The sequence below is a fragment of the Amblyomma maculatum genome, chromosome 3 (genome assembly GCF_055883805.1).
Source record: "Amblyomma maculatum isolate TAMU_Amacu chromosome 3, ASM5588380v1, whole genome shotgun sequence".
In the NCBI taxonomy this organism is placed as follows: Eukaryota; Metazoa; Arthropoda; class Arachnida; order Ixodida; family Ixodidae; genus Amblyomma; species Amblyomma maculatum.
In genome coordinates this window covers 174,722,142-174,749,247 of record NC_139346.1, presented here as the reverse complement: position 1 = coordinate 174,749,247, position 27,106 = coordinate 174,722,142, and the positions used below count along the sequence as shown (strand labels likewise).

General features: G+C 47.9%; 1 protein-coding gene across 1 annotated transcript in view; it reads right to left on the bottom strand.

The window, feature by feature from the left end:
- LOC146197008 (uncharacterized) overlaps positions 1 to 27,106 on the bottom strand; it is an 88,587-nt gene that overhangs the window by 1,693 nt on the left and 59,788 nt on the right. The window contains exons 20-26 of the mRNA XM_084597111.1: positions 21,498 to 21,623; positions 17,661 to 17,765; positions 16,447 to 16,527; positions 14,357 to 14,434; positions 12,768 to 13,020; positions 5,486 to 5,644; positions 2,590 to 2,724 (exon numbers count right to left, since the gene is read on the bottom strand). Of these exons, the coding sequence (XP_084453237.1) occupies positions 2,590 to 2,724; positions 5,486 to 5,644; positions 12,768 to 13,020; positions 14,357 to 14,434; positions 16,447 to 16,527; positions 17,661 to 17,765; positions 21,498 to 21,623 (937 nt within the window). The remainder of the gene's footprint in view (positions 1 to 2,589; positions 2,725 to 5,485; positions 5,645 to 12,767; positions 13,021 to 14,356; positions 14,435 to 16,446; positions 16,528 to 17,660; positions 17,766 to 21,497; positions 21,624 to 27,106) is intronic.

The following is a 27,106-nucleotide window of genomic DNA, read 5'->3' as shown; positions in this document are numbered from 1 at the left end:
GGCAGCCGATGACGGGATGAACGAGTATGCAAACAAAAGCTTCCTTCTCTATTTCCGAGCAAATGATCTCCTGAGAGTCCCTCGCCACCGCCCCGCATCATGGAAATGCGTGGATAGCAAAAGAACCAGTAAATATACCTGCCAAGGCGGGCCATGACGTTGGGATCTGACGTACTCAACCTAAGTACACGCCTCCTGCTAAAATCAGAGCAGGTTGGCGAATTTAGCTTGCATAAACCAATTTAGCTTGCATAAACCAGTACACCGCGCAGGCGAAACTCTTCAGAGAAGGAAGAGAAGGAGAGGAGCATGGCGTTGTAGAGTGATCTTGGCTAACTCCGCCATTACTTTGCTAACAAATGTTTTCCGACCGCTCGTACAGAATGCGATGTCTCACAACGACCAGGTTAGAACACATATTTGAACATAGGATTCAGCGCTATTGCTTTAAGGCGAGAGGCCAACTATAGGGCACAAGAGTCTACTCGGCCTCGGGAAAACTTCCATAACCACCTCCCAGCAGTGACAGGTAGTAGCGGAGCGAAGCGCCAATAGCCGCCTGCCACCAGCCACGGCTATCTGGTGGCAAAGTGGAAATTCCGAAACACTCTTTTTTTTCCCCAAATTTAGGGAAGAAAGAGAGTGTGAGGCAACGGTGGCTTAGGGATATGGCGAGAACGAAGGCATGGCATCCGTTGGTGGCGCATGCCTCCGTTGCCTCATATCCCGGGCCGCTAAGCTACCGGGAGGTGGATCCCATGAAGGAGCAAACCGGATTGTGGCTACTGTTGAGAGACTACTGCATGAGGAGTACCGAATGATGCGAAAACACGCGGTGGTATGAGAAGAATCAGAAGCTATACTAACAAAAAAGTAGGCGCTTATAACGAGAAGGGAGAAATGGGACAACACCAAGGCGGGAATGAAAGGCGGATGAAGGTGATTCGGCTGGAATAAAGAGGAGAGCAGTGGAGGAATAAAGGGAGAAGAGTGAGGTTGAAATCGGAGAAGGATGGTACGATGTAGGCATGTGAAATGCCTCGGGCTATGTTTGCGCTCGCTGATGCCTAATGTATTGTGAAGAAATAAGAGCACGATTCAGAAAAAATTCCTACGTCGCCTAGGAGCAGCTAAGACGACATCGAGAAGGAGTGGTGACTCTTCTCACTGCTGTGACCACCGCAACTAACGGATAAACTTCCACTAGGATAAACCTCAACTTTCATAACGACGCGCTGGCCCGGAACCTGAAAAACATCTTCCACCTCTCAGATTATAGCTATATTTTGTAATAATCCAGAATTGGGAAACGACTGTAAGCTAGGCCGCTGCACGGGCTCGTGTTGGCCCGAAAACCCAGGCGACACCGCTCGCGGAATGGGTCGGGCCGGAACTCGCGGGCCCGGGCTGTGCCCAAGCTAAGTTTCGAGCCCGTGTCAGACCTCGGCCCGTACAAACAGGGCTGATGTCGGACTTGTGGTTCCCTTTAGAGCTAAGCACACTTCTGGCGTTGCAGCAGTGACGCAGATGAAATAAACCCACAATGCTGGCTGATAAAAGAGTTAGGGTTTATCGACTATTATTTACCCTCTCCCCTCTCGGTTAAGTCTGTCAACCACTGGGAAGAGGAACTCGGGTTTGATCCTGGCCGCGGTGACCACGTTCCGATTGAGGTGCGATGCATGTTACCCGTGTACTGTACTGTACTGTGCGTGCGTGTGTGTGTGTGCGTGTGCGCGTGCGTATGGCATGTGTACCAGTACGAATAAAGTTCGCCAGGTGTGTGAAGCCGCAGCAGCAGCAGTAGCAGCTGCAGGTGTACGAACTAGAAAAAGAAGCGAAACAGCAGTAGAATAAGAAGCGAGTCCTCCGGCTCTACGCACCGCACCTTAGAAAACATTTACCGCTCCGAGGATATTTGCTCGACAACGCTAGTGTGCCTTTCGCATTTAAAAGAATACACGTAAGGCTTTTAAGAGAATAGGTATTTCTGAAAGGGCTCTCCAACTTTGCGAATCCTGTCTATTGTGTAAAATGAACAGTTAATAAGGAAAGTTGCATTAATTAACACACCCATTAATTAAAAAATGGCCATACACACACATACATACACACACGCACGCACATTGCACACATACACACTGGTCTTGCTCAAATCCATCGTCATAGCATAAGGCAGAAGCAATCTCTAAGGAAATGTGTTCAGATTTCGCATTACCGATTATCGTGATCGCCTGGCAGTTTCTTTTCTAAGGTACCATATTGGTTCCTCATCTAATCATTTAGATTTTTGCGTGTTACAGGTGCGCGATGCCTCGAAAGTGCACGCTGAAGCATGTTCATAAAAACTTGATCAGCGAGAAAAAAGAAAGGAGAACAAACAAACATGTTTCCTCGTTTTCTTTGTTTTTCTATCTTCAGTGTATAGAAACGAGAGGACTGTTGCTTAAATATTCATAAGTAAACTAATAGTCCTCGAGAATGTTTCCAAAAGGTACCGGCCTAAAAACGTGCCGATGAGATGAAGACGGTGGTGGCGTGAGGTCGTGTGGCACACAAAGGTTAATGCAAAGAACCATAATCTCTCACCAGCTGTTTCCGCGTGACTGGCGCCATGTCGTGCAGCATGACCAGCGGCAGCGAGACCGGCATGATGGTGTTCACCGAGGCGCCCACCGCCACTGGCAGGCCGAAGTACAACGCGTCGTGGTCCGTGTCCACCGACTGCAAAATAAGGAGAAAGTGGTGGTGGATGGTTACAGAGCTATATCGTCTTATCTGCAAGTCGAGGCACTCGATCCGAGCCGCACGGAAGATGAAGTGCAAACACAAACTCGGAAGAGGGAAGGGTGAGGATGGGAAGACACTTAAGATCTACCTTTAAGGGAATGACTAGACAGTGTTATGGCCCCAGTTTTCAAATTACTTACGGATCCTCGTTTGGGTACATGTAATTACTAATCCCGTAATTTGTTCCACTAATATTTCCCACACCCTTTCTAGCATAGAGTACGCGAAACCAAATCCGTATGCGAAACCAAATCCGAGACAAAGCCCCGATTGAAGAAGCCTTAAAAAGGTGCCTTCTAGGCTGTAGCGTGTGGGTAATGCAGTGGTCATGATAATGCAATGGTCCGAACGCAACGGTCCGAATGCAATATGCAATGCAAGGAAGGCTGATTGCGATGTCAACCTCCCATCTGAAAGGAGATCCCCGAGTTGGCAGCTTGTACCGAATCGACCATTTCATGTGGTCCTGTGACGGCAGACAACCCTGCAAACAATCAGCGCCTGCTATGCCATCCACAAACTACCATCTGCGTGAGAAATGCCCGGGATTATTCGTTCAAGACGATGACCCGCGCTGACGCCTCATTTTCTGGGGGATCGGTTCCTTTGAAGTTATCGCGTTAAAATTGGTCTATAGCTTTGTCCTTAATGACCACGCAAGCACATGATCCTATGGTAGCCAATGGAGCCCAGAGTAGACAGGAACTACCGGGCCTGCAGCATGCCAGGTATAATACAAACATTCTGTCCGAATTATTCATATGTATCATCGGCTGCGGCAACGGCACGTCCACGTCTGCTATATCGCTACGGGTCTAGTCCTCCTACACTCCCGTAGAGTCGACGTTCAGCCGATAAGCAAGAGATTTAAAATGAAATCTAAGTAAAATCTCTATAATTAGGTCGAATATTACCGGTTTGAGCCGAAAAACAACTATCCACTGGCAAAAACGTCTGAATCGGTTAAAACCAAAAAACGACGGTTTTATGTATGCTCATGCTACCTAGACTAATTTGTGATGAAGAACTCTCTTCAGGATGTAGACACGGCCGGCATGCAATAAGAAAAGCAGACAGAAGGATGCTTCCGGCTCTGCCGCGCCAGCCGCCGAAACACGCCCTCTAGCATACTCGCTTTCGTATACCCATGCGCCATAAACAGAAATCTGCAAGTCAGATCCTCCTCTTGACTTGTTTCCTAATCAAAATAACTTCTTCCCAGACCACACTTCCGCATTCTTCGTAAAAGTAGTAGTAGCAGATCTGCTTTTGAGCTGTGTCGAGGGTGATGGATTGTTCGTTGATCTTCTTAGGGGTGCAAGGGGAAAGGAGGGAAGTTCGTTTTATTCAACAGAAAACTTTAGGAAGGTTTTGTTTGGTGTAGGACCCCGCATGAAGGGTACAAATCTCCATGTCCTTCCATTTGCTGCCTAGCGTCTGCTGGTGACGTTTCGTTGTTTACTCAGAAGGGGAACTTGCCCGTTCGCCCCCATTTGTGTGCTTTTTGCTTGTATTTTCTTGCGTGTCTTGATATTGTATTGAACAACAAAAATCGCCGCGTTTTATAGGTCGCACTCGGCAACTAGACGAAAAACATGGATTACAAAAAATATATAAACACCGAAAAACTTGCGCCGAATTTTCGAAAAAGAAACATTGGATTGTACTTGGCCTAGTTATAATATGCCGGTCGAACACCTTTGACAAAGCCTTCACGCGCACAAGCGCGTCTCCTCTCACGACCCCGACGCCGATTCTTCCCGCTGTCTTGTTATAGGAAACGGGCCTGACATCGATTTCGCCCTGTACTGAGAGCACTACAGTGCATGTTCTGGGATGTCTTGAAGGTGAAATTACAAAAACAATGCTTAAATCAACGAGCAAGAAAATACACAGCATTACGCCTGTGCATTAGCCGACAAAAATGACTATACACCTTTCCACGCTTTTTAATCAAGAGAAATCAGCGTTATTGAAAAAAATGATACTAAATTACGGTATGAAGCGACAGCGTTAGGTTTTCCCGCCTCGCGTAACTCTGAAGTGTCTTCGAGGCGAGGCTCAAAGCAGCGACGTCCGTCGGGACGTATTTCAGTGTCAAAACCACTGGCTTTGGAACCAGCCAGCGCATTGATGATGAGCTATAGATTTTCCCAGCAGTCCAATTTGGCTTTCGCAGTCTGATGGATGCCTAATAAGTCACATAATGAAGAGTGGTGTACTGACACGCCCTTTATTTTGCCGTTTCGTCGCCTTGCTCCTTGATGCAATGTCGGTGAGTAGCTACATGCACGTTGATATTAGCAACTCTTTAATGTTGAATATCATCCCGCGTTTGTGTTCTCTGCACTTGTTTGATGCCACTGAGCTGTTTAAAAGACAACTATACGCATCCGCAATGGCAGCCTAGCAGCCGCTTGATGGCGCTCGTATTTCGTGTCTGAGCAAAGCACGGCTTTCCGGTCCGTGTCCATGTTGATTCTATTGCCAATATATACCTTCGTCGTCCTTCGTCATTGGATGCAGGAACCGCCGCGCTCTTGTTACCAGTGGCAGCGCCAGTAGGCGCAGAGGATAACAGTGCAATGGAATCAATCAGAAAGATCTGTGATGTGATATATATCCACCGAGGTGGTAACCTCGTGTACAATATAGCAAGGATTCATATTCGCCCCCCTAGTCGTTCTCTACTCACGAGGTTGGCGACCATGGGCAGGATGGCGTCGCAGAGCGCGGCAGCGTTCATGAATTCGGCCATGAGCGAAGAGACGACGGTGAGCAGCACTTGCTTGCCGAAGTCAGACTGCTGGCTCCAGAACTTGGTGTTGAACGCGACCTTGGCCACGCCTGTCGTCTGCGGTTGACAAAAGAGCATAAGCCTTGCGCCGCGTATATATGCCAGCGCGATGTCAAGGTTTTACTGCAAGAACAAAATTTTTATTACTATGATAAAATGCCTCGAACCTATCCCAGATATTCATTGTTAGTGAAAAGAAAATGCGAAACTGCAATTAGACGCGATGGTAGTGCATTACTGGAAACGTAAGGGGGGATTCATGCTACGAAGCATAGACATGGGCATATTTCAGAGCGCTGTCTCTTAACTCAAAAGTTTCCGGCAAAGGCATAGTAGTTTTCGCAGCCGGTGGTTCGACAGCGAAAACTGAGAATGACAGCGCGCGTCGCAGAAGGGGACAAAATACAGAACGCGCAGGCTATAATGCGCGCAGGCTATAATGGGCGAAGAATTTGAGGCCAGACTGCCATCGTGCCAAAGTGGGCAACAGGAGCTGAGGCAATCTTGGCGAATAATATCTCGTGGTAATCACTAAACATACTCTGTAAATGCGCAGCGATTCATCAGGAAACTGCGAGGTTCGTCACCAAGAGGCCTATACTCTTCCAAGCGGCCGCCACCATGCAGCTGCGAATGGAGCTTGTGAAGACAATGTGGTACCGTCAGGTAGTGTAACAGATCTAGCGGCCATTGGCCATCATGGAGAGAGAGAGAGAGAGAGAGAGAGAAATAACATTTATTGCACCCGTCAAAAGGTTGGTGAGGATCCGAGACGAAGCTCTGTCCCAACCATGTCCTCCCCTTCAGCCGTCGACCTGGATCCCTTGGATCTTAGCAGCGGCCAGGGCAAGACGGATGACTTCTCGTCGCCCTTTTTCGTCCTGCTTGAGAAGTAGTGCCTCCCAGGACCCATCTGTTCGGTCAGGTTCTAAAAATCTAGGACACGTCCATATAATATGGATCATGTCCGCTATGCCATTGCAACGTTTGCACCTGGGGCTAAAAATTTCCGGGTGCCACTTGCTGTAAAGCTGGGGGTTCGGGAATACTCCAGTCTGTAGCTTACGCCACATAACCTCCTTGCTTTTGGTGAGTTGCTTACACGCTTTTGGTAGTACTGATCTGCCTAATTTGTAATGATTTAGGATATCTTGGTAGGTGTTAAGGTCATCGTCGAAATGCAGGGGCTCCTCATCGCGCAAGGGGTACGGGATTGCGCATAAGTCGTCACTGGGATCCCGGAATGTAGCTAATCCTCGGGCCAGTACGTGCGCTTTCTCGTTCCCCTCAACCCCTGGTGCGCCGGTGTCCAAATGAGCGCGACCTCTGCCGGTGGTGAACCACTGGCCAACACTCTTGCTGCTATGGCCGAAATGCGGCCCGCGTCAAAGTTTCTAATCGCTGCTTTCGAGTCTGTAACTATAATTTTGACCTGTTGTTGTGTTAGAGCTAGCGCGAAGGCCACCTCTTCCGCCTCCATTGTGGTCGAATTTCGGGTGCTGCAGCAAACTACCGAGCCCCCGTCTTCTCTAGTTGCTACTGAAACACGTCCCCTACCGTCCGTGCATTGTGCGGCATCTGTATATAAGACGTCCTGTCGTCCCTGAAAACGGGCTTGCAGCGCTGTTGCTCGATCACTCCTCCGGCTCTCATGGTAAACGGGGTGCATGTTTTTGGGGAGCGGAGGTATTTTTAATTTGTCCCTAACCTGTCTAGGTACTTTTTCTGTACGTCTGGAGCATGCTTGCGGCTCATACCCAGTTTTTCCAAAATGCCCCGACCAGTACGACTGCGCAACAGTCTTTGGTATTGTGAAGTCCTTGCAGCTTCAATGAGCTCTTCGAGGGTATTGGAGACCCCTAGTCTCATAATCTTGTTTGTCGATGTATTGGGTGGTAAACCTAGTGCCGTTTTTATCCCTTTACGAATGAGAACGTCAAGTTTCTCCTTTTCTGCCTTGTGAAGCCGTAAATACGGCGCCACGTAGACTATCCTACTGATTATAAAAGACTGGACTAGCCTAAGGAGGTTAGCTTCTTTCATGCCCGCATGTTTGCGATCCGCTTCAGAAGTCTACAGGTTTGACTGGTGCTAGCGTCTAGCCTCTGTATCGTTTCCGAGTTCCTGCCGTTGGCCTGAATTCGTAATCCCAGAACTCTAATGGTTGCCACCGTTGGTATAACGTTACCGTTGACCCTGAGTGTTATTTCAGGGTTATCCTGCTTTATACGCCGACGATGGGGCGATCGCATTGACGTGAGAACGAGCGCTTGCGATTTCTCGGCCGAACATCTGAGCCCGATCGGTTCTAAGTATCTTTCTATGACTTCGATTGCCCACTGGAGTGTCTGTTCAATTTCACCGTCACTGCCCCTGCACATCCACAGAGTCAGGTCATCTGCATATAATGTATGGTGTAGCTCTTGGATTTTCTCTAGTTTTGCGGGAAGACCAATCATGGCGATATTAAACAGCGTCGGGGACAACACCGATCCCTGTGGTGTGGCTTTGTTTCCCAGTCGAATACCTTCTACTGTGTGTCCCCCCATACTGATAGTTGCCGTCCTATCGCTGAGGAAGTCGCGTATGTAGTTGTACGTGCGAACTCCAACATCTAATGTACTAAGATTCTGCAGAATAGCTGAGTGCTTCACGTTGTCAAAAGCTTTTGACACGTCTAGACCAACGATCACCCTGGTGTCTACTGTTGAATTGTGTATGATCTGTTCTTTTAGCTGCAGCATGACATCTCATGCGGCCAAATGCGGCCTAAATCCTATTATGGTGTTCGGATAGATATCGTTGTCCTCCAAAAACCGGTTCAGCCGGGCCTGAACAACGTGCTCCATTAGTTTCCCCACGCATGACGTGAGCGAGACCGGACGCAAATGTTCGAAACCCGGCCGCTTCCCCGGCTTCGGGAGGAATACGAGGTTTGCGGCCTTCCATGTCGCCGGCAGCCGACCGGCCTCCCAACACTCCTGCTTGAATGCTGCGAGGTGTCGGATCGACGCGTCGTCCAAGTTTCTTAGCATTCGATTGTTAACTCTGTCCGGACCTGCAGCAGTCTTTGTTCTTAGTCTATTTATTTCTGCCCGGACTTCGGCAACCGTTATCGGGCTATCTAGCTCCGGGTTTTCCTGGCCCTTGTAATCAGGCATTTGTTGGCCTATACCCTCTGCACAGTTCAAATACCGGTCTCGGACGTGGGCTATGAGAGTAGCCGCGGTCCCATCAAAGGTATGTATTAGCCTGTGAATTTGCTGCCTGGCCTCCAGTTTAGATTTGTCGGGATCTAGAAGATGCCGAAGTAAGTGCCACGTACTTGCCTTCCCGATATTTCTGTCCAGTTTTTCACAAATGCTGCCCCAGTTTTGCCTCGTTAAAACGAGCGCATATTCTTCAATTTCTTTGTTAAGCAGTGCCAATTCTCTGCGCAAGTTCCTATTCCCTCTTTTCTGTGTGAGTCTCGTTTCTAGATCCTTCTTCTTACGCCAGAGCCTAACCATGTGACGGTCTACTCCTTCAATGTCTTCGTCAACCTCCACCTCCTCCGTCGCTTCGTTGACCGACTGAATGACCTTTTTATTCCAATCGTCAATGTTACTTATGCCTTCCTCGTCACCTGTGCGGCCATTTCGGAAAGCCTCCCAGTTCACCAACGTTGCCTTTTTGGTGCGGACGACCGGTGGGCCGTTATCTACTACGATTTCTATAATTTTATGGTCGCTGCCTAAATTTTCACCTGTGTTGCACCACGTGGCGTAAATGCAGCCTCCGGTTAGAGTTAAGTACGGAGATGTGTCTATCGAAACGCTGTTACCCTGGCGGGTTGGTTTCAGGGGATCCGTCAAAAGCAATAAGCCATTCTGCTGAATGCTGTTCCATAGTTCGCGTCCTTTTACCTGCGTGTATCGATACCCCCATGCAGTGTGATGCGCGTTAAAGTCCCCTACTATCAACAGGGGTCCTCCTTTCGCGATCACTCGCGCTTTGGCGAATAGCTCATTGAAGTTTCATTGACGTTTTTGTCGAGGCGGGCTGTATACATTGAGGATGAATAGGCTTTTGAATTTTCTTTTTTGTGGGATTATCTCGATTAGTATATGGTCAACATTTGTTGTCCCGGTATTATGCTGCAGCACTGTTATATTCCTTTTGACAAGGGTGACCACTCGCGTGTTGTCATCTCGTCCCGCGTATGATTTGTAACTCGCTAGCTTAGCGTGCTTACTGCACTCCTGCAATGCGATTACTTCGGGTTTGTCAGTGTTGGTCAAAAAAGTTTCCAGTACCGCGCGTTTGCGACTGAAGCCCCTACAGTTCCACTGCCAAATGGTATTTCTACGGTGATGCAGAGCCATTTTTAATGTTATGAATCTCTTGGTAAACCAACTGAATTCTCTCGTCTCTCCTAGCCATTTCGACCCGCATCTCTGCCATACCACTGTTCAGGCGTTCTAACGCGGTCATAACTTGTTGTTGGAAAATTTTGTCGTCGTCTTCTTTTTCTGCGAATCGTTTTTCCAATCCTTGGACGCGTGTTTCGAGATCCGGCTCGGGACCTCATTTCTTTTTTGCTGCAGGAGGACTGTCCCTAGGGGTATTTTCCTGTTCCTTCTGCGATGCCGCCGCTACCTGCATTTCGGTCTCCATTGGCTGTGAAATTTTGCCTATCGCAATGATTTGTTCCTGCAGTGCCTTAACTTGCGCCTGTAACAACTGATTCTGTTTTTTTTTTAGAGCCTGAACCTCAGCTGAGTCCTGAGAATCACTACTCACTCCTTTTGATGCTGTCTGCGGCGGTTTCTGCTGCTGCTGCGGCTGTTGCTTTGGTCGAGAGCCCTCCATTATCGTCTCTGACGACGGCGGCTGCAGTCGCGGGAACGAAGAGGAACGGGTTCTTGTACGGCTCTGGGACCGGTTGTGGGACTCACTACGCCCATCGCGACGACTAAAGCGGACCTGTTGCAGCTTCTTGGCCTCCTCCTCGGCGGCTAGCTTCTTTTTGGCTGCCTCCTCGGCGGCTAATTTTGCTTCCCACTTTCTCTTCTTGATAACGTAGGGTGTACGGAAGAGTTCTTTGCAGCGTCTGTCTCCTGTTAGGTGGCCCTTTCCACATAGGCGACATTGGGGGTGCACTGGTGATCTTTGAGCGGCGATACCACCCCACAGCCATGGCACTTAGGTTTTTCACTATCGCACACATCTGAGCGATGACCAAGTTCCCCACATCTGAAGCAAACTTCATATCTTTTTTTGAACAATCGACATGGCATAAGCATGCCTTCAATCCTGACAAATCTTGGTACTTCAGGTTCCAAAAAGGTGATAATAATAGTGGAAGTTTTCCCCATCCGCCGCACCCCAGCGACCGTTGGGTTCTGTGAATCCGTCCTCAATGCTCTGAACAACTGTTCTTCCGTGAATGTATCACAGATCCCATGAACGACTCCTCGGCCGCAATCCTCCGGTGCGATCAGATTGGCCACCACTTCATGCTCCTTGTCATCGAGTTTAAAGCAACGGATTGCGGCTACCTTCACGCCTCGACTAAAGTCCAAGGAATGAAAGAGCACCGTACCTTGCTTTTCGTTGACACACCATGAGTCCAGCTCCGACCAGCTGATTCCGGCAGCCATGGCGAGGGCCTGACCAAGCAGCGGGCCCGACGTGCGTTTAATGACGGCTAGACCTTCACGAGGCCTAATAATCACCTTGATACCTTCTTCCGGGAACCTCGGAAGATTCATGGGTATTGATCGTTCAGCCAATTTTCTTCTAGCTGCTTTAGCGGCGCCATGAGCGGCTTCCCCGTTTGGAACGCGGTGTTGCACCACCTTGTCCTCCTTGGAATCATTCAGAAGCGTCCGCTTGCTTTTCGATTCAACCTTTTTCCTGAGCGTTTGTACCCAGGTGCTGTCGTAGCCTTCTGGATCGAGGTCAGTACCTTCTACGGTCACGTGCATCGTCATTTTTGGTCCACAAACGCGACTGTAGACCGGCGGTGAAGGGGCCTCCGGGCCGGTCTCCTCGGCCGAAGCCGCGCTAGGCCAAACGGGCGCTAGCGTTTCGCAGGTGGTCCGCACAAGACCGACAATAAAAACCAAACTGCTGCACTCAGTCACAAATTCGGTGTCCACAAGATCACGACGCCTTCCAACGCCCAATGGCACCACTGAAACCAAATTCCGATGAAAATTTTTGGCACATCGAGACAAAAAGTGTGGAGCCGGCGCAAAACGCGTCCGCACTCCTCAGCCCCTGGTTGCCAACCTGGCCATCATGGAAATCTGTAAGAGGTCGTATATATGGGAGGTTGGAACGTAAAATCTGACGGTGGACCTCTTCAGGCTTCAGAATAACCGTTCTTGAAGGGCAAGCTAATGCAAGATTAGTCGAAAGAGTGTCTTCGCAACCTATTCTCAAAATAAAAATTGCAATAAAAATGCCTGCGTACTTAGTTCTGTTTTCATAATTCGAACTCAGCAGCAGAAGCAGCACATCGTCTCGCATCGACGCAAACTGCCACACCGTGCTGCGCTTCTACTGGCAATATTGCGCATAAAAGACGGATTCAAAACCGACTCAAAAGTGTACCTTTACGTGTCTGTTTTGTTTGTTAGTGTCATCCTTTACTTAGGGGGAGTAGTGCAGGATAACGTGTACGCAAAATGAAAGATGCAGAACATCTAAGGTATCACTTCACGATCTATGTGAGTTAAAATGCAATCATTATTGCATTCTTGCCTTAAAAAGTATGCGCCAGTGTCCGTAGAAGGGAACCTAACACCACTCTGCGCCTCTGCACATCCTAGGTACCTGCGCAAAGTCTACGCCTTAGTGAAAAGTCAAAGCCAAGGGATTTTTGTCTCAGCCGCAAAATGAAGCCGCCAGAGAGCCATTAAAGATTAAAGGGCCGCAAAAGCTATGAGACAGTTTCTTATTTAGATAAGGAAGCATTTCATGGCATTGAATGCCCTTTGGCCTTTAATGATGGCGTGATGGTTTCTTTTTGCGGCTGAGGTGAAAATCCTTTGGCTTCAGGACTTTTGACGAAGAGTGTATGTCGTTAAAGAAGCTCGTGACGCCGAAGTTAATCCGAAATCCTCATGTGCACTGCGGTTTGTAGCATAAGACTTTGTATTGCTGACGAATCTACCCGTCGAGTCGACTTTACCTGAGCTACACGCGTGATGACCGATGCGGCACCGTAGATGACTATGACGCTCCATGGCAGTCTGGTGGTGAGCGCAGCGATTCCGCTCGTCGCGCTGGCTAGCCCGAAGTCCGGCGTCTCGTCACCGTCCACATCCACATTGGCCCGGAACTCTTTCGGGCTCGTCTTGCTCGCAGGCCGTGGCCCAGACAGCCCCGTCAGCGCCATCGAGGCGAACAATACGATGCCACCCAAGAAGCAAGTGGTGAGGTCCCTAGAAGCCAACCATTTCTGCTGGGTGTTGTCTTTAGCGAACCATTATGGGAACACTTTTGCCGTCAAAACATACTTGCAACATAACGTATTACCCCTCAAAGTGTTGCCGTTGTTGTTTCAAATGTTATAGCAAATTCATGAAATCGGCCAACTATCATTGATACCGAGGAAATGATTTGGATGTGTTAGTTTTTTATAGTGGCGATGATAAGAATGAAAGAGTTTCCGCGTAATGGGAATCAAACACAAAAATTTTAGAAACCTCTCGGAAATGTTAACGCTCTGCCGTCAATCGCTTATGTCAGCAGGACTCCGTTGATGTTTTGATCTGAGAAAGGCAGTGAGATGGGCAACTGCAATTGGGCTGTGGTGGAATCTGAAACCACAATATTTGCATGTCACATGCAGTGCTGTACTATTTCGTAGCACTGAATATGGAAGATGAATGCATTCCACCGGTGGCACGGCATTCGCTTTTCAGAAGCATCCTATAAAAGATGTCGCCAGTGGAATTTATTACTGCGTCCTCTGCACTGTCCTTCCGCATCGGGTAAAGCAGCGCAAATTTTCCCTTATTAAATTTTAAGCCCACCTTAACAAATGCCTTGCAACACGTCGACTTGGAGTATAGTAGAGCACTGAGCGCGACATACGGAGGGTATGGGCTGGAACACAGGCAGTTTTGGCTGTGGATTTCTCACTTGTGTTTGTTCAGACACAGGAGTGGCTGCACTTATTGGCGTCCGATAGCCAACCGAGAGCATTAGCAATAAGTTTTTTTTTTATCTATTCGTCTCTTGTTTTGTGTGGGGCCGAAAAAGAAACGCCGTTATCGTGCGCCGAATTCCACGAGAAGGCAAACCGTTTAACATTCCGAGTTATCCTGTCCTGTATCAGCGCAGCTGCCAAAACAATCATCTTCCTCTGCCTCACTGAGTATCCCTCTCTGCTCATCTCTTTCTGCTTATGAAACCTATCCTGTTCCTAAAGAAACCAGCAATTACTTTTTGTACGTTCTGTACAGGTTAATTTCTCCATCCCAATGAATACTAGAATTATCGCTTTGCCCCATTGTGTGAGGAATGTAAAGAGAGGCCGCATGCGGAAGCGCTGCCTATTTTGTTCAGAAGGCATCAATTACCCGTTATTTAAGCGATTGTACTATATCACGAATGCGTATTCCTTTTTTTTTTATACTATGTACAAAAAGCAACCTGAAAGACAGAGTCGGTACAAATGCTCCCTAGTAATTATTCATGCGTTTTGAAAGCTAATACCGTGCCGACCAAACACGCTTGTGAATGAGGCCTATAGAAAAAATGAATTCTACTCACTGCCTATGTATGTATCTACACCAGAGTGTGAGTCCTGTGTAGCCGGCCCAGGAGAAAAGAATTAGTCGTTCGAAGAACCTGCACGGAAAATATTACTTAAATTCACTCACTCACCTCACACGTTAAAAAGTAATGTTTTCACTGCCAGTCGCTGAAATAGATGTAAAAAATTATTTCAATGATCACTGTTCGTCACGTTTCCTTCAGGTGCGTCGTATTTGCTACTGACGTCATCTATGCTTTCAGTTATGCATCTCGTAGTATACATAATTGATTTCGCGGCCATTGTCAATCCGAGTCCAGCCTTCATGCATTGAGTTTTGTCCGGTTTATATATGTGGCCGTTATACATTGCGGCCTAGACTTATTCAGAATTTTGTCAAGAGTCTGCCGAAGTGATAATAAAAATTGAATGCGCCTATTTATAATATTTATAATTTTATAATAGTTTTATAATAATTTTTATAATATTATAATTTTATAATATTTATAATATTTATAACTGTTCAGACTTGCCCACTGAATTCAAATAACATTGATAAACGCAAATGACCATTTTTATTTGAGCCCGTAAATGGAGGTAAGTTAATCGGTCTTGTACAGTAATCACGGACCGAGAATTGCAAACGTTTCAAGCACAGCTAGCAAGAAGAAGCAGGAGTTGATTTCATGCAGTATGCGTGACTACGACGCACGGTAACTGTGAAACAACGTCTCGTTAACGATGACTTTATAAATTAAGCAGTAAGTAGGGTGTTTATAGCCAAGATGCAAGATACTTTTGGAATACTGACCGCCATTACGGTGCTGTTCCCGAAAACCGTTTTGCAGTGCTAGAAAGATTTTGTAAGTACAGTCCGAAATGAATTGTGCAGATGGAGGGCTTAGTGAGTTGATACGTATTGCTAAATAAGAAAGCCAGCGGAAGAACGCAGACGCGTAGCAGCGCACATGAAAATTTTCGCATGTGATCTTCACTGAAATAAATTCACTTGAAAGTCAATATCGTTATTTCTACCTCCAGTGTCTGCGCCATTCTACTGGTTTTATTTGTTCGAACTACAAAGCGAAGTTACGTGCCACAAGGCACCTAAGCTGCATTCCAACATTGCGTTAGACTAGGCATGTCAGTGCACGTTAAAGTGTTTCAGGTGGTAGAAATTTCTGGAGTCCTCCACTACAGCGTCTCTCATAGCCTGAGTCAATTTGGAACGTTAAACCCCACAAACCAAACCAAACCAACCCAAATCAAGGGAAACCAAACCCATTTTTGGACATACATGTAACATATTGTCGGCCTACAACTAAAAAATACAGAAATCAAGGTAATTTATATGTGACCCCATGTGGCTGTTCTGTGTAAAGCTATGCGATTCTGTTTAAGTAATACAATTTCGCTTAATATCTCAAAATGTTCTGGAGTTGTGGAGTCGCGCAGGATGACAAGTGAAGTGAACCCAAATGAAAGATGCAGAATATCTGAGGTATCACTTCACGATCTTGCGCGTGTTAAACGTCTACTGTTGAAACTTGTTTCCACTAGCCGCTTTCCAGTTAGACCAAATTAGAAGTTACCAAAAGGGTATCGTTGCTGTAAGTGCAAGATCATGAAATACTGAAGCACTGATCATATAAATCCTTCTTGTCGCTTTATGAATACAGTCGTGCACATAATATCGACCACGCTTCAAAGGTCAAATTTTTCTGATGCGTTACGTAGCTAGTAATAATTGATGTTACGAGCATATACATGTTAAGTTTACTTCTGCCCTTGACAGTTAAAGTTCCACGTTATTTTATCCCCGACCATGTATCTCTGAAGCTTCTGGTCTCAGTGAAGAATGTTCGACTGCTAAATGCGAGCCGCTGTTTTTTTTTTTTTTTTTACTTTCTATAGAAATGCCTTAACACTGGTGATAACAGACTACCCACCGCTACGCTTACGTTAAACTGACCGCGACGAGAGCTACTTTCTATAAAAATGCCTTAACACTGGTGATAACAGCGTACCCACTGCTACGCTTACGTTAAACTGACTGCTACGAGAGCACGCAGACACGGGGTGAGTAGGTGAAAAGAGGTTGACTTGCTCGTATCTCTCCAGTTGGCTCAGTTTCAGCTTGGCGTAGGAGCGAACCACGCCCTCTGACTGATCACTGAGGTACTTATCGCTGTAAGGAAAAAGAAAGACAAAGCGGCTGAGTAAAGAATGTTAAAAATTACCACGCAAAATAGAACTCTTTCATACTCCATTCGACATTGAGAGAATTAACCGATAAGCGTATTGTACCAAGGTTTAGACAGCACGTACAGTGGAATTGAGTATTACAGAAACAGGCATAACCCTTTGTCGTGTCGATGTCTTGGCTTTCTCGCAGCCTTAGTAATTCTACCTCCATGTTGTCCCAATGGAACAAAATTATAAAGGCAAAAAAAAAAAAAAAAAAAGGAATGCGCTGGTCTGTACCGCTCCCGCCTGTTTCATGCATTAAGCTCTGCAGAATGAAACTTTATTGCGAAAATATACGCGGTCAGCCATCGAACGCAGTCGCACGTAACTGTGAGCACTTCAGACACAGCGCCTAAAACACTGAACACTTGCTACTGATGCTTTGAGGGAGATAAATGTTTGGCTCCGCTATTTTTGCAGACCGAAGATACTGTTACGTGCTCAGAGGCTGGAGTGCCTTGCGGACTCGCAGCGCTTAGACTACAAATAAACACCCCCGTTACGTACTAAGTACACAACAATATAATTCATGTGGCGTGATTTCTCGCTCTGTTACGGGGTTTGAGGCTGAATACATTTAGCATTCCCCCAGTTCCGAACCGTACTACATTACAAAGGGGCGCCACCTGACGATGCCCACCTGGCATCAAGACCTGCAAGCTGTGCAGTTCTCGACGGCCCGAGTGGATCGTTTGAACCTTGGGAGCTGGGAAGGGGGGGTCTCTTACTTTTCACGATCGTAGTGTACTCTGAATTTTATTTCTACTTGTTTGCCGGCCACCTGAACTTCGTAAATTCGTCTTTCTTCGTTTTTAGTTCCTTACAGCCGGTAATCCAAGCAGTTATGTTACCCAGGCACCCTTCATTGTCAACATATCTTTCACTGAACTTTAAACTTGTAACGACAGTTTGCAATTCTGACCTCGAACACACAGCTATTTTTCGATTCATCTGTAACGTTGTTGTCACGTTGCCTTCTGACTATACTGTTTGTACCCTGAAACGCCAAGCCTGCTTCTTCTGAACAGGCACTCAAATGAACATGGTGTACAGCGCTTTACCGCATATACTTACTGGGTCTGAAGGCTGCCGTAGTAAATGCATACGGAGGAGAGTGCCGAAGCTGCCAGCGACGCCGGAAGCGTAATCAACATCCAGCTCCAGGACGACAGGGTTGTGCTGCGATATCGCAAGTACGCAAAAAAAGTTACCTTTCATTGCACATCACAATTTTAGGCCGTGCAGCCAGGTGAGTTATATCTTTTGCTGCTAAAACGGTGACTTTGCTTTGAAAAATATTCTGAGAAACAGAGCTTGTTCAGTCACACGAAGACTTGGTAATACCTTGAGAGGGAAAAAAAATTAAAAACCTTTGAACAGTCGCTTGGCCTGTGATTTACACCGCCTGCACTAAAGACAAGGCTAAGACGGTTGCTAAACTGCATATTACGAAATAGGAACTGCGCAACGCGGTTTCGCTTGACTGGAGTTGTATCACGACCTTGAGCCCTGCCGATTTGATAAAAACTGTGCCTCCCATGCTGAAAAATGTAAATAGCTGCTGCATATTTATCAAATATTACATACGTAAGGTGGTAATACATCCCAAATGAAGAATTCTTTCAGGCAGGATGACATTTTTACAGTGCTATTCACCGCACGCTTACAGGAGGCACTCAGAGAACTGAGTTGGGAAGCGTTGGGGATAAAAGTGGACAGAGAATACCTTAGCAATGTTAGAGTTCCTCATGATATTGCCTTTCTAATAATTAACTGGGATGCAGAACTGCAAAATAAGATCTATAATGTAGGCAGCCAAAGCAAAAATGTTTTAAAAATTAATATGAGGAAACCTAAAGTGATGTTCAACACATTCGGACGGGAACAACAGCTTTATTACAGGACAGCAAACAATTTGGAGAGCTTGGTTCTGTTTGATATATAGGTTGTGACGTCAGAATGCTACTGAGGCTATGAGGGGTGTTGCAGCGCAGGGCTCTGGAAACTTCGACCACCTGGGGTTCTTTAACGTGCTCTCATATCGCAGAGTACACGGGCGCCTTGCGTTTCGCCTCTATCGAAACGCGGCTGGCCCGGTCAGGATCGAACCAGCATGTTCGGGGTCAGCAGTCGAGGGCTCCAATCACTGTGCTCCAATCGCCGCCAAGGGGTCTTCGATCAATAGTTCCGGTAAAGCTCTCATCTTAAAATCAAGGAAAAAAAATGGACATGAGCAGGACAAGTAATGGGATTGCAAACTAACCGATGTCTATGTGCAACGGAGCGGATTCCCAGTGAGGTCAAGCTTTGGAGTGGGCGTGCGAAGATTGGTGAGCGGATCAGTTTACGAAGTGTGCAAGTATCGCCAAGCTGCAGCTGGCACAGGTTAGGGTTATTTTTATGGGTACAACAGGGGACATCATTTTGCCATGGAATCAATTGTGACGATGATAATGATGGTGACCTTGGCTGTACATTTTTAGCGGGAAGACCGCGATGTCAACCACGATCACGGCGATTATACAGAGGCAAGAACTTTTTTGTTGTGTGTGATGTGAGGATGTGATGTTCTGTCGGTGATGCGTCTGTGATGTGTTCTGTCTCCTCTGATGTGAGGAGTTAATGCAATCGACGTGGCTTCGTGTCGGGAGTGCGCCGGATGAGCGTCGCTTTCAGGTGGCCATAAGTCGACCGGAAGACGGAGAGTGTAGAACGTCGTGAACAACTGCACCTGTAGTAGGCGTGAGTGCCTTAACGCCGTGGTTGATCATGGTCAACTGCGAATTGATGCGGTGGCGACAGCACAATGATTAAAAAAATGGAAATGAATCAAAGTCTGAGTCTGAGGACCAGAAGTCGGGAAGTTTGAGGACAGAAATCTCGTGTTGACAGGGTGGGGGCGGACGTGGCGATCCATCATTGAAGGAAGCCGAGGCCATGGCTTACGACAAGACAGGCAGGGAAGAAGACAGGTGCTCGAACTCCGGGCGGCGGTAGGCCTAGGGAAGCGGCTGAGGCAAGCGCAGGGCATGGGCAGAGAGGGTCTGTACTCACCTATTGTTTCGTACAAGAAGAACCAGGCATAAGACTGTCTGGTATCCCCAAAATATATTGAATCATCCCCCTCTACCAAGTGACAGCGGGGCAGTGCACTGCTGACGTTCGGTCCCACAGCCGCGTATCCTCTGTCTCGCGCTGGGACCGCGCACGCTGAAGTGTGTAGTCTTCAGCACGACCACCACGATGCGTAAATGCGCGCCAAATGCCTTTTATGCATATGTGCTATTACGTGAAGGCCTCCGCTGTGCGTAGGTGACGAAAGGATGACAAGCTCCCTTTAATGTTTGTTGTAACGCGTGAGGATTAAACTGTGCAAAAATGTATATTTGCTCTAATTATGAACCAACGGTACACGCTGACTGCGAAATTAAACTTAGACAGCAAGGAAACGAATTTTCCATCAGCCTTGTAACCATGGAGTTAATTCTCCGAGACCAGCTGCTCGGAGAATTACAGTGGATGAAAATTAAGGGGAAAATTCTGTGCAACTAGCTTGCCGAAGCTTGCGAAATAAGGAGGTTGAAAGCAAATAAAAGACGAGAAAGGCGCTAAAACAGGAGAGCACAGAACAGGTCCTGTGGTTTGTCTTGAGTAGCATCTTTTCTGGCTCTGAATAATCGCTGTCGTACAAGCGAAGTTTTTCAGGTGTTACGACATCATCGTCTTTACAGCAGCAATAGTAAATTTGTTTTAAAGACAGCCGCTGCGCTATCTCAGTGGCTCTGACTGCTGATCCCAATGTCACGGACCGAATGCTGTGCGATCTCAGCTCAGATTGAAGAATCGCCTGTGGTCTAAAATTACCCCTTAGCCCTTTAGTCGGGCGTACGTCGTAATCAATGTTTTGCTTCGAAACCTTAAACCTCACAGCTGATAACTCCACCGCGAAAACACTTCAGGCCAAGCATGATGGATTCCGCTCACTTCCTAATTCCATCCACCTCACCCGGTGTCGCTGTGTCAAGACACAAGCCTCCCTCGAAGAGGAAGAAGGTGGCTATGTAGTATGCAAGAGAATTGAACAAGGAGCCTCAGTTTGTAAGCCATGCTAACGTTTCCGCTAGGGGACTTTTATTCGTCTGGGTCCAGACGATGGCAAGTTCCCTTGTCGAAACGTTGACGGCTTGCGAATAGACACTCCCCACCAACCCTTGTTCAGTTCTTTTGCTTTCCATGATTACACTGACTTGCTATGGTTGACGTAAATAACAATGGGGCCTAAAGAACACTAACTAAACCTGCGTGTTGCACATGTTTTAAAAAGTCTGAACGTGCCTGAACGTATTGTTGTAATTAGGCCTTCCTAAGCATAATTGAATGTGTTAGGCTTAGTATTTGAGCCCAATAAGCCTAGCAAAGCCTAATGATCTGTAAGGTCAGATTACAGTAGTATGTTCCTGCCTGCACATTTGCTGTAATTTCACTTTCACAAGCCAAATTAGGATTAAGTAAGCTAAGCTAAGCTTCATACATCTAAATAGCCTGTTTTGTGCGAAGGCACTGCTAGATTTCGTACGTTAAGTTGCTCTTAGCTAAGGTGAAACAATTCTCGTTTTTATTGAAACAAAGCTCCCCCTTTAGTTTGTATGATCTCTGATAACTTTCCTCTACCAGCTGTGTTCGGAGTTAAAATTATCTTTCGGTTTATGTTCAGCTGATACAGGAAGATGGGGTGTGGCCACTTGCTATGGCCACAGTCATCGAGTCTGGGAATAACCCTTCCAAGGCAGGTAAGGGCCATGTGATTTCACGGCAAGTGTTCAAATTCAATCTTTTTTTTATAAGAATAACGGTGGCGAATTCTCTGTGGTGTTGACTCCACCGAAAACATGGATATGTGAAGTGACTCACTTGCCCATGTTCGCGGCGATGGCTTCGGCAGCGGGCGTGAACCAGTAGCTGGCAATGTTCCCAGCCACGATAGTCATGTTGCCGCACACGCAGAGGGCTGCCAGAAAGTCCTCACTACGCTGAGCTCTGCCCCGACACATAAAATCAATAATGAGAAGTGCGCACTCAAGTATTCAAAGCGGGGTACTTCATACAGTGACTGAACTTATGGGGAAACCTACAAGCGGAAAAGCGACAAGAAACCTATATGGAGCCGGACATTTGTTCGATTTAGGCGGTGTCCGAAATAAGTCCAGTATTTTTATAGCACCTAGGAACGTTGACAGGACCAAAGCGCTTATTTCGGCGTATTAAAGTTCGAATTCCATAGCTAGTTTCCACAACATTGTGGCAGCCTTGCACGAGCGGTATGTATCAGATCATTCTATTGCGCCCATAGACAGGCTCGCGTGATACGCACACTTGCGAAAAACGCGAGCGCATACTGCTCCTGCAAACAATGTCCAGCTGCGGCATCGAGTAATTTGCAGGCACGATAAGGATACTAGGTTATAAAAAACAAAGGTTCGCAAAAACTGTTTGCAAGAAAGAAGAAACATATGAATTACGGAGTTAAGAACAACTATACACCACGCTTGCTGGCATAACGATCTTATGCTTATTCCTAGTTGTGTGGCTATTATTCCGCAGCATAGTGAAGGCTCTTGCCAACTTAGGGCCACGTCACTGGCGTCGAGGATGGCATGAGTCATCAATAAGCTTCTGTGAATGCAACCCCGAGGTAGAGTAAACAAACCGCCAAACAGCGACGGTGTTAACAATAACGTGAAGTGAGACATTCATGCCCTCGTGACTCGGTGGTCGCCGTTCATGTCACCAATCATGTCAACCATTGATCGCGTGAGCAGCAATTAAGTGTTATGATTTTATAAATAGACGAGTCACACGGCTTATTAAATCCAGTTACATATATAAATGTTATGCTATCGGGAACAGAAGTGTCCCCCTGAAGCGCTGGACGCTTTTGGAAAGTTGTATCACTGGCGATGGTATTAATTTGTATCGGCATGCAGATTCTTGCAAGAAAACAACAGCCGTTTGGAAATTTTCTAGGAGGGATGTTTTACATGTTAGGCTTGACATGAGAAGCGATGCTCTGGGTGCGTACAGCTGTGAGGTGCTGGTAAAGTGCTGCTTCTCATTGAGGTTTCCTGCGTTTCATTGAGGTGGCGGCATAGCAGCTTCCCTCATTGCGCGTGCTGCTTTTTGCGTAAAGTCCCCAGTACCGAGTAGACAAAGGTAGGGACATGAAGGGGTCGTCATGATGTACAGTTGAAGGAAGCTAATGCCAAGGAGAATAATAGCGGAACGGCAATTTTTGAATTTGCGGTGTACGTCAATATATAACGTGCAATCACTGTTCGTCTGAAAGATAACTGGAAAGCAAAATTTGAAACTCATACGACGGCTGTCATTAATTGGGCAACGCGAGCATAACCCACAGCTGCTGGGCTTTGTGGAAAACCAGTTCCCCCCCCCCCCCCCCCCCCCCTTCGCCGCGACCGACCACCACCACCCCAACGAGCTTCATGGCAGCGCCGGTTGGGAGAGGAGGTAAATACCTCCCCTTGGGGGAAGGAGACCAGCGATGGGTGCGCCACCAAGACGTCTACGCGGGTTCCCGCGAGAAGACGAGAGAGAGCTTCTGGATCCAGCCGGCAGCGAGAGCGGTCGTCTCCCGCCGCCTCTCCCGGCAAATGCCGGGGGATAGCGGGCACGGAGTACGCTGCGCACACGGGAGGACCCGTTGTGCCCGACCGCCCATCTTCTGGTCCCCAACGGCGAAGCGACCGGTAAATACCGCACACTCTCGCCGCCTCCCGCGGCAAACGCCGTGGTATGGCTTCGTCCGAAGAATGCGGCGCGCACGGGAGATCCCGGCCGCCATATTCACGGCGCGTTCAAATGTCCGCCGCCGAAATCGCACCCCCATTCCGCAGTCGGTGAGTCAACAGCCCTCCTTACGTAGCCTTGCCCTTCCAAGGAAAAACTTGTTGATGTATAGCTAGCCGGCATGCTCTGTATTATTTGCAAGTGCAATAAATAGCATTCGAGTAGTAACACTGTGTCGCCCCCGTCCTTTGCCCTTTGTTCCCCTCCGCGGGTCGCTAGCGGGGACGTTGCACCTGCGGAGGAGCGGGGCGGAAGACCGTTCCCCCTTTAAACCCCACAATGGCGCCTCAACGTGGTTCTCTCGTGCAGAAGCACTTGAGCTACTTACCCCTCCCTAGGGACAAATGACGATAGTCAGTTCGCGGCGTGGAGTGCCTGCCCGGACTTTTAACATTAGGCCTGACCCGACATCGCTATGCTAGCAAGGCTAATATGCTTTCTTGACGGCGAGGTGGGAGGAGTTGCAGCGAGAACAAATGGTCGTGCATGTATTTCTGTGTGTGTGGAGCATTTTTATTCATGTGCGTGTGTGTGTGTGTGTGTGTGTGTGTTTATGTGTGCTGAGACCTTAGAGAGGTACAGCCACGAGGTCCGTACATGGAGCACGAGACCGAGCCGTCCACGGAGAACAGCACGCCGGAAGCGAGTGAGTGCCTCAGCCGGGACGGTGGCCCTACTTTTCTTGTATATAGTTGTAAATATTTCCTCTTCTGTCTCTTTGGCTCTGCGAGCCAGGTGCCGCAATCGGCTGACTGGTATTGCAGCCATGATTGCCGGAAAGCACCAGGGCGCTCCGACACCGCTGAACGCGGTGGGCACCGTTCGCTCAGAAGTTGCCTTTGGATGGCAGCGAGCGAGTAGGGTCACCCTGGGTTCCTTGGCGGAGGACCACATCCTCGCGGCGCTGCGTTCTAGCTATTGTCCTTAGCGTTAGAGCGAGTAGGCTTAAGGCTCTTTTTGGGAGCTGCCTGTCGCACATCGGAGGACAGGCTAACCGTGGCATACAGTATGCGCAAAAGCGTTTTGCTTGTTTTATATTGACCTCGCTGTAGCTGAACATCTCGCTGAATTAGAGAAAGCTAACTTCGTTCAAATGAACTTGGTATTTTTGGGCTGAGAAGGAGAATCGGAAATTTTGTGGAACCAGATTATTATGCCGGCAAACGAACCGCGGATGCCCGTGCTTCGTTCGGATTAACGGAAAGCAGTGCGGTGTCGGATAAAATTGTTTGGCACTCGCATTGGCCCGCATTTTACCAAATGGTCATTTTGCTCAATTTATTCAACCTTTTTGGAGATCCGGAGGGTTGTGCAGATATCAAGTGAAGCCGCCTGGACCTGCTGCCATTGTTTACGTTCCTGCCTGCTGCCCTGCGGCCGTGAATCACCGAAGCTCGGAGTCTCACGGAACCAGTCCGGCTTAACGGGAGGGGAGGCCAACCCCCTGCCTGCCAACAAAGGCGCGTCAGCGGGAACAACACCCTCCCGTCACGCTGGCTTCTGGGACCTGCCGGTGGACAGCGGGGGCCCCTTCACCTTGCTGCTCGTCGGATGATACCAACGTTTGGATCGCACTCCTAAGCCTGGTGTTTACCTCGCGGATGGCGTCGAAGGAGCAGCTCTCGACAACCATAGGTGAACATTTAAGGAGGGAGGGATGTGGAAAACCAGTTTCCTCCCCCTTCGCCGCGACCGACCACCACCACCCCAACGAGCTTTATGGCAGCGCCGGCTGGGAGAGGAGGTAAATACCTCCCCATTGGGGGAAGGAGACCAGCGATGGGTGCGCCACCAAGACGTCTACGCGGGTTCCCGCGAGAAGACGAGAGAGAGCTTCTGGATCCAGCCGGCAGCGTGAGCGGTCGTCTCCCGCCGCCTCTCCCGGCAAATGCCGGGGGATAGCGGGCACGGAGTACGCTGCGCACACGGGAGGACCCGTTGTGCACGACTGCCCATCTTCTGGTTCCCAACGGCGAAGCGACCGGTAAATACCGCACACTCTCGCCGCCTCCCGCGGCAAACGCCGTGGTATGGCTTCGTCCGAAGAATGCGGCGCGCAAGGGAGATCCCGGCCGCCATATTCACGGCGCGTTCAAATGTCCGCCGCCGAAATCGCACCCCCATTCCCCAGCCGGTGAGTCAAAAGCCCTTCTTACGTAGCCTTGCCCTTCCAAGGAAAACCTTGTTGATGTATAGCTAGCCGGCATGCTCTGTATTATTTGCAAGTGCAATAAATAGCATTCGAGTAGTAACACTGTGTCGCCCCCGTCCTTTGCCCTTTGTTCCCTCCGCGGGTCGCCAGCGAGGACGTTGCGCCTGCGGAGTAGGAGCGGGGCGGAAGACCGTTCCCCCTTTAAACCCCCACAGCTTACGAGAGAGAACTACGCTGTCACACATGACGTCACTAAGCTCAGGTAGCCATGCGCGGTGTAAGTTCCAGTGGCATTGTCAGTGATGTCATTGCAACCGTCCTCATCGTCCTTCTACTGTACGAATGGTAGTTACGTAATAATGACAATAAAGGGCAGTTACCATGGTTAACGCACTCTGTTTACGCCGACTACTGCTAGTTCAATGAAGAGCTACACGACGTCGTTGGAATTGAAACCCATGGCTTGCGTGTGCTGCATACGGTATAGAGGCGGCTGTCCAATCTTCTACTTTGAAAGTGTGCACGTTACATGTAAGCTAACCTGAGAGTGTTCTTCACCGTAAGGAAAGAAGCAACACTTCCTGACAGCACCCCTTGGTGAGAGGAATAGACGCGCCAATCTCGGATCGTTGGGTGACGGTGGCGACCCAGCGATACGTTTCAGCCGTTGACTGCGTATAACGTGCACTTCTGTCCTCGATAGTATACCCGCCGATACACAGCAGCAGTGCTCGGCAGCTTAATTCGTAATTACAGAATCCACCGGTACATCGGTTGATCAACAAGTTAGTATTAGCGCGAGCTTTTCTTCCCTCGTGATTGGTGTCTCCGGAGTGTAGAGAGAGCCTATCATCAGAGTGTGACTGCACGAACTATTAATCACCCATTGCATAGGCAAATAATATAATAGTTGATTAAGCATTTAGATAGCAGTATTGACTAGATTGCCAGATGTGTTTATTATTTGTAAAGATTAATTGAAAGAATTAATTACTTACTTCATTTGTTCAATTCGAAATCGACAAGTCATTTCATTCCTTTGGTGAATGAAATAATTACACATATAGTCAAATATTAAATGGGAATAATGACACCGAGGTTTGGGCCAGTTGGTAATGATCCATATTCAAACCCATTCGCAGCACGAATAAAACAACGACAGCAGCATTCGTCCTGTCGTGTGTGTTTTCTTCCTGTCGTTGTTTTATTCGTGCTGCGAATGGGTTTGAATAGGGAATAATGAGTAGAATCAATCATTTAAACAGTGGCGGATGATTTCATTCAGGTAAATGGGTTAAACGTATGTTTAGATAAATAATGAATTACATTAAATGGTTATTCGGCAAAGAAATAAAGGAGCGAGCATGCACAAACACAATCAGCAGCTCTAATGAAAATGCTTTCGCATTACTGCACCTAAGCAGACTTAAGTGCAACCCTACTTTTCTTTTTTTTTTGCTACGAATCGACCACTTGCAAGCTATCTGTAAAAATGTTTTTCTTA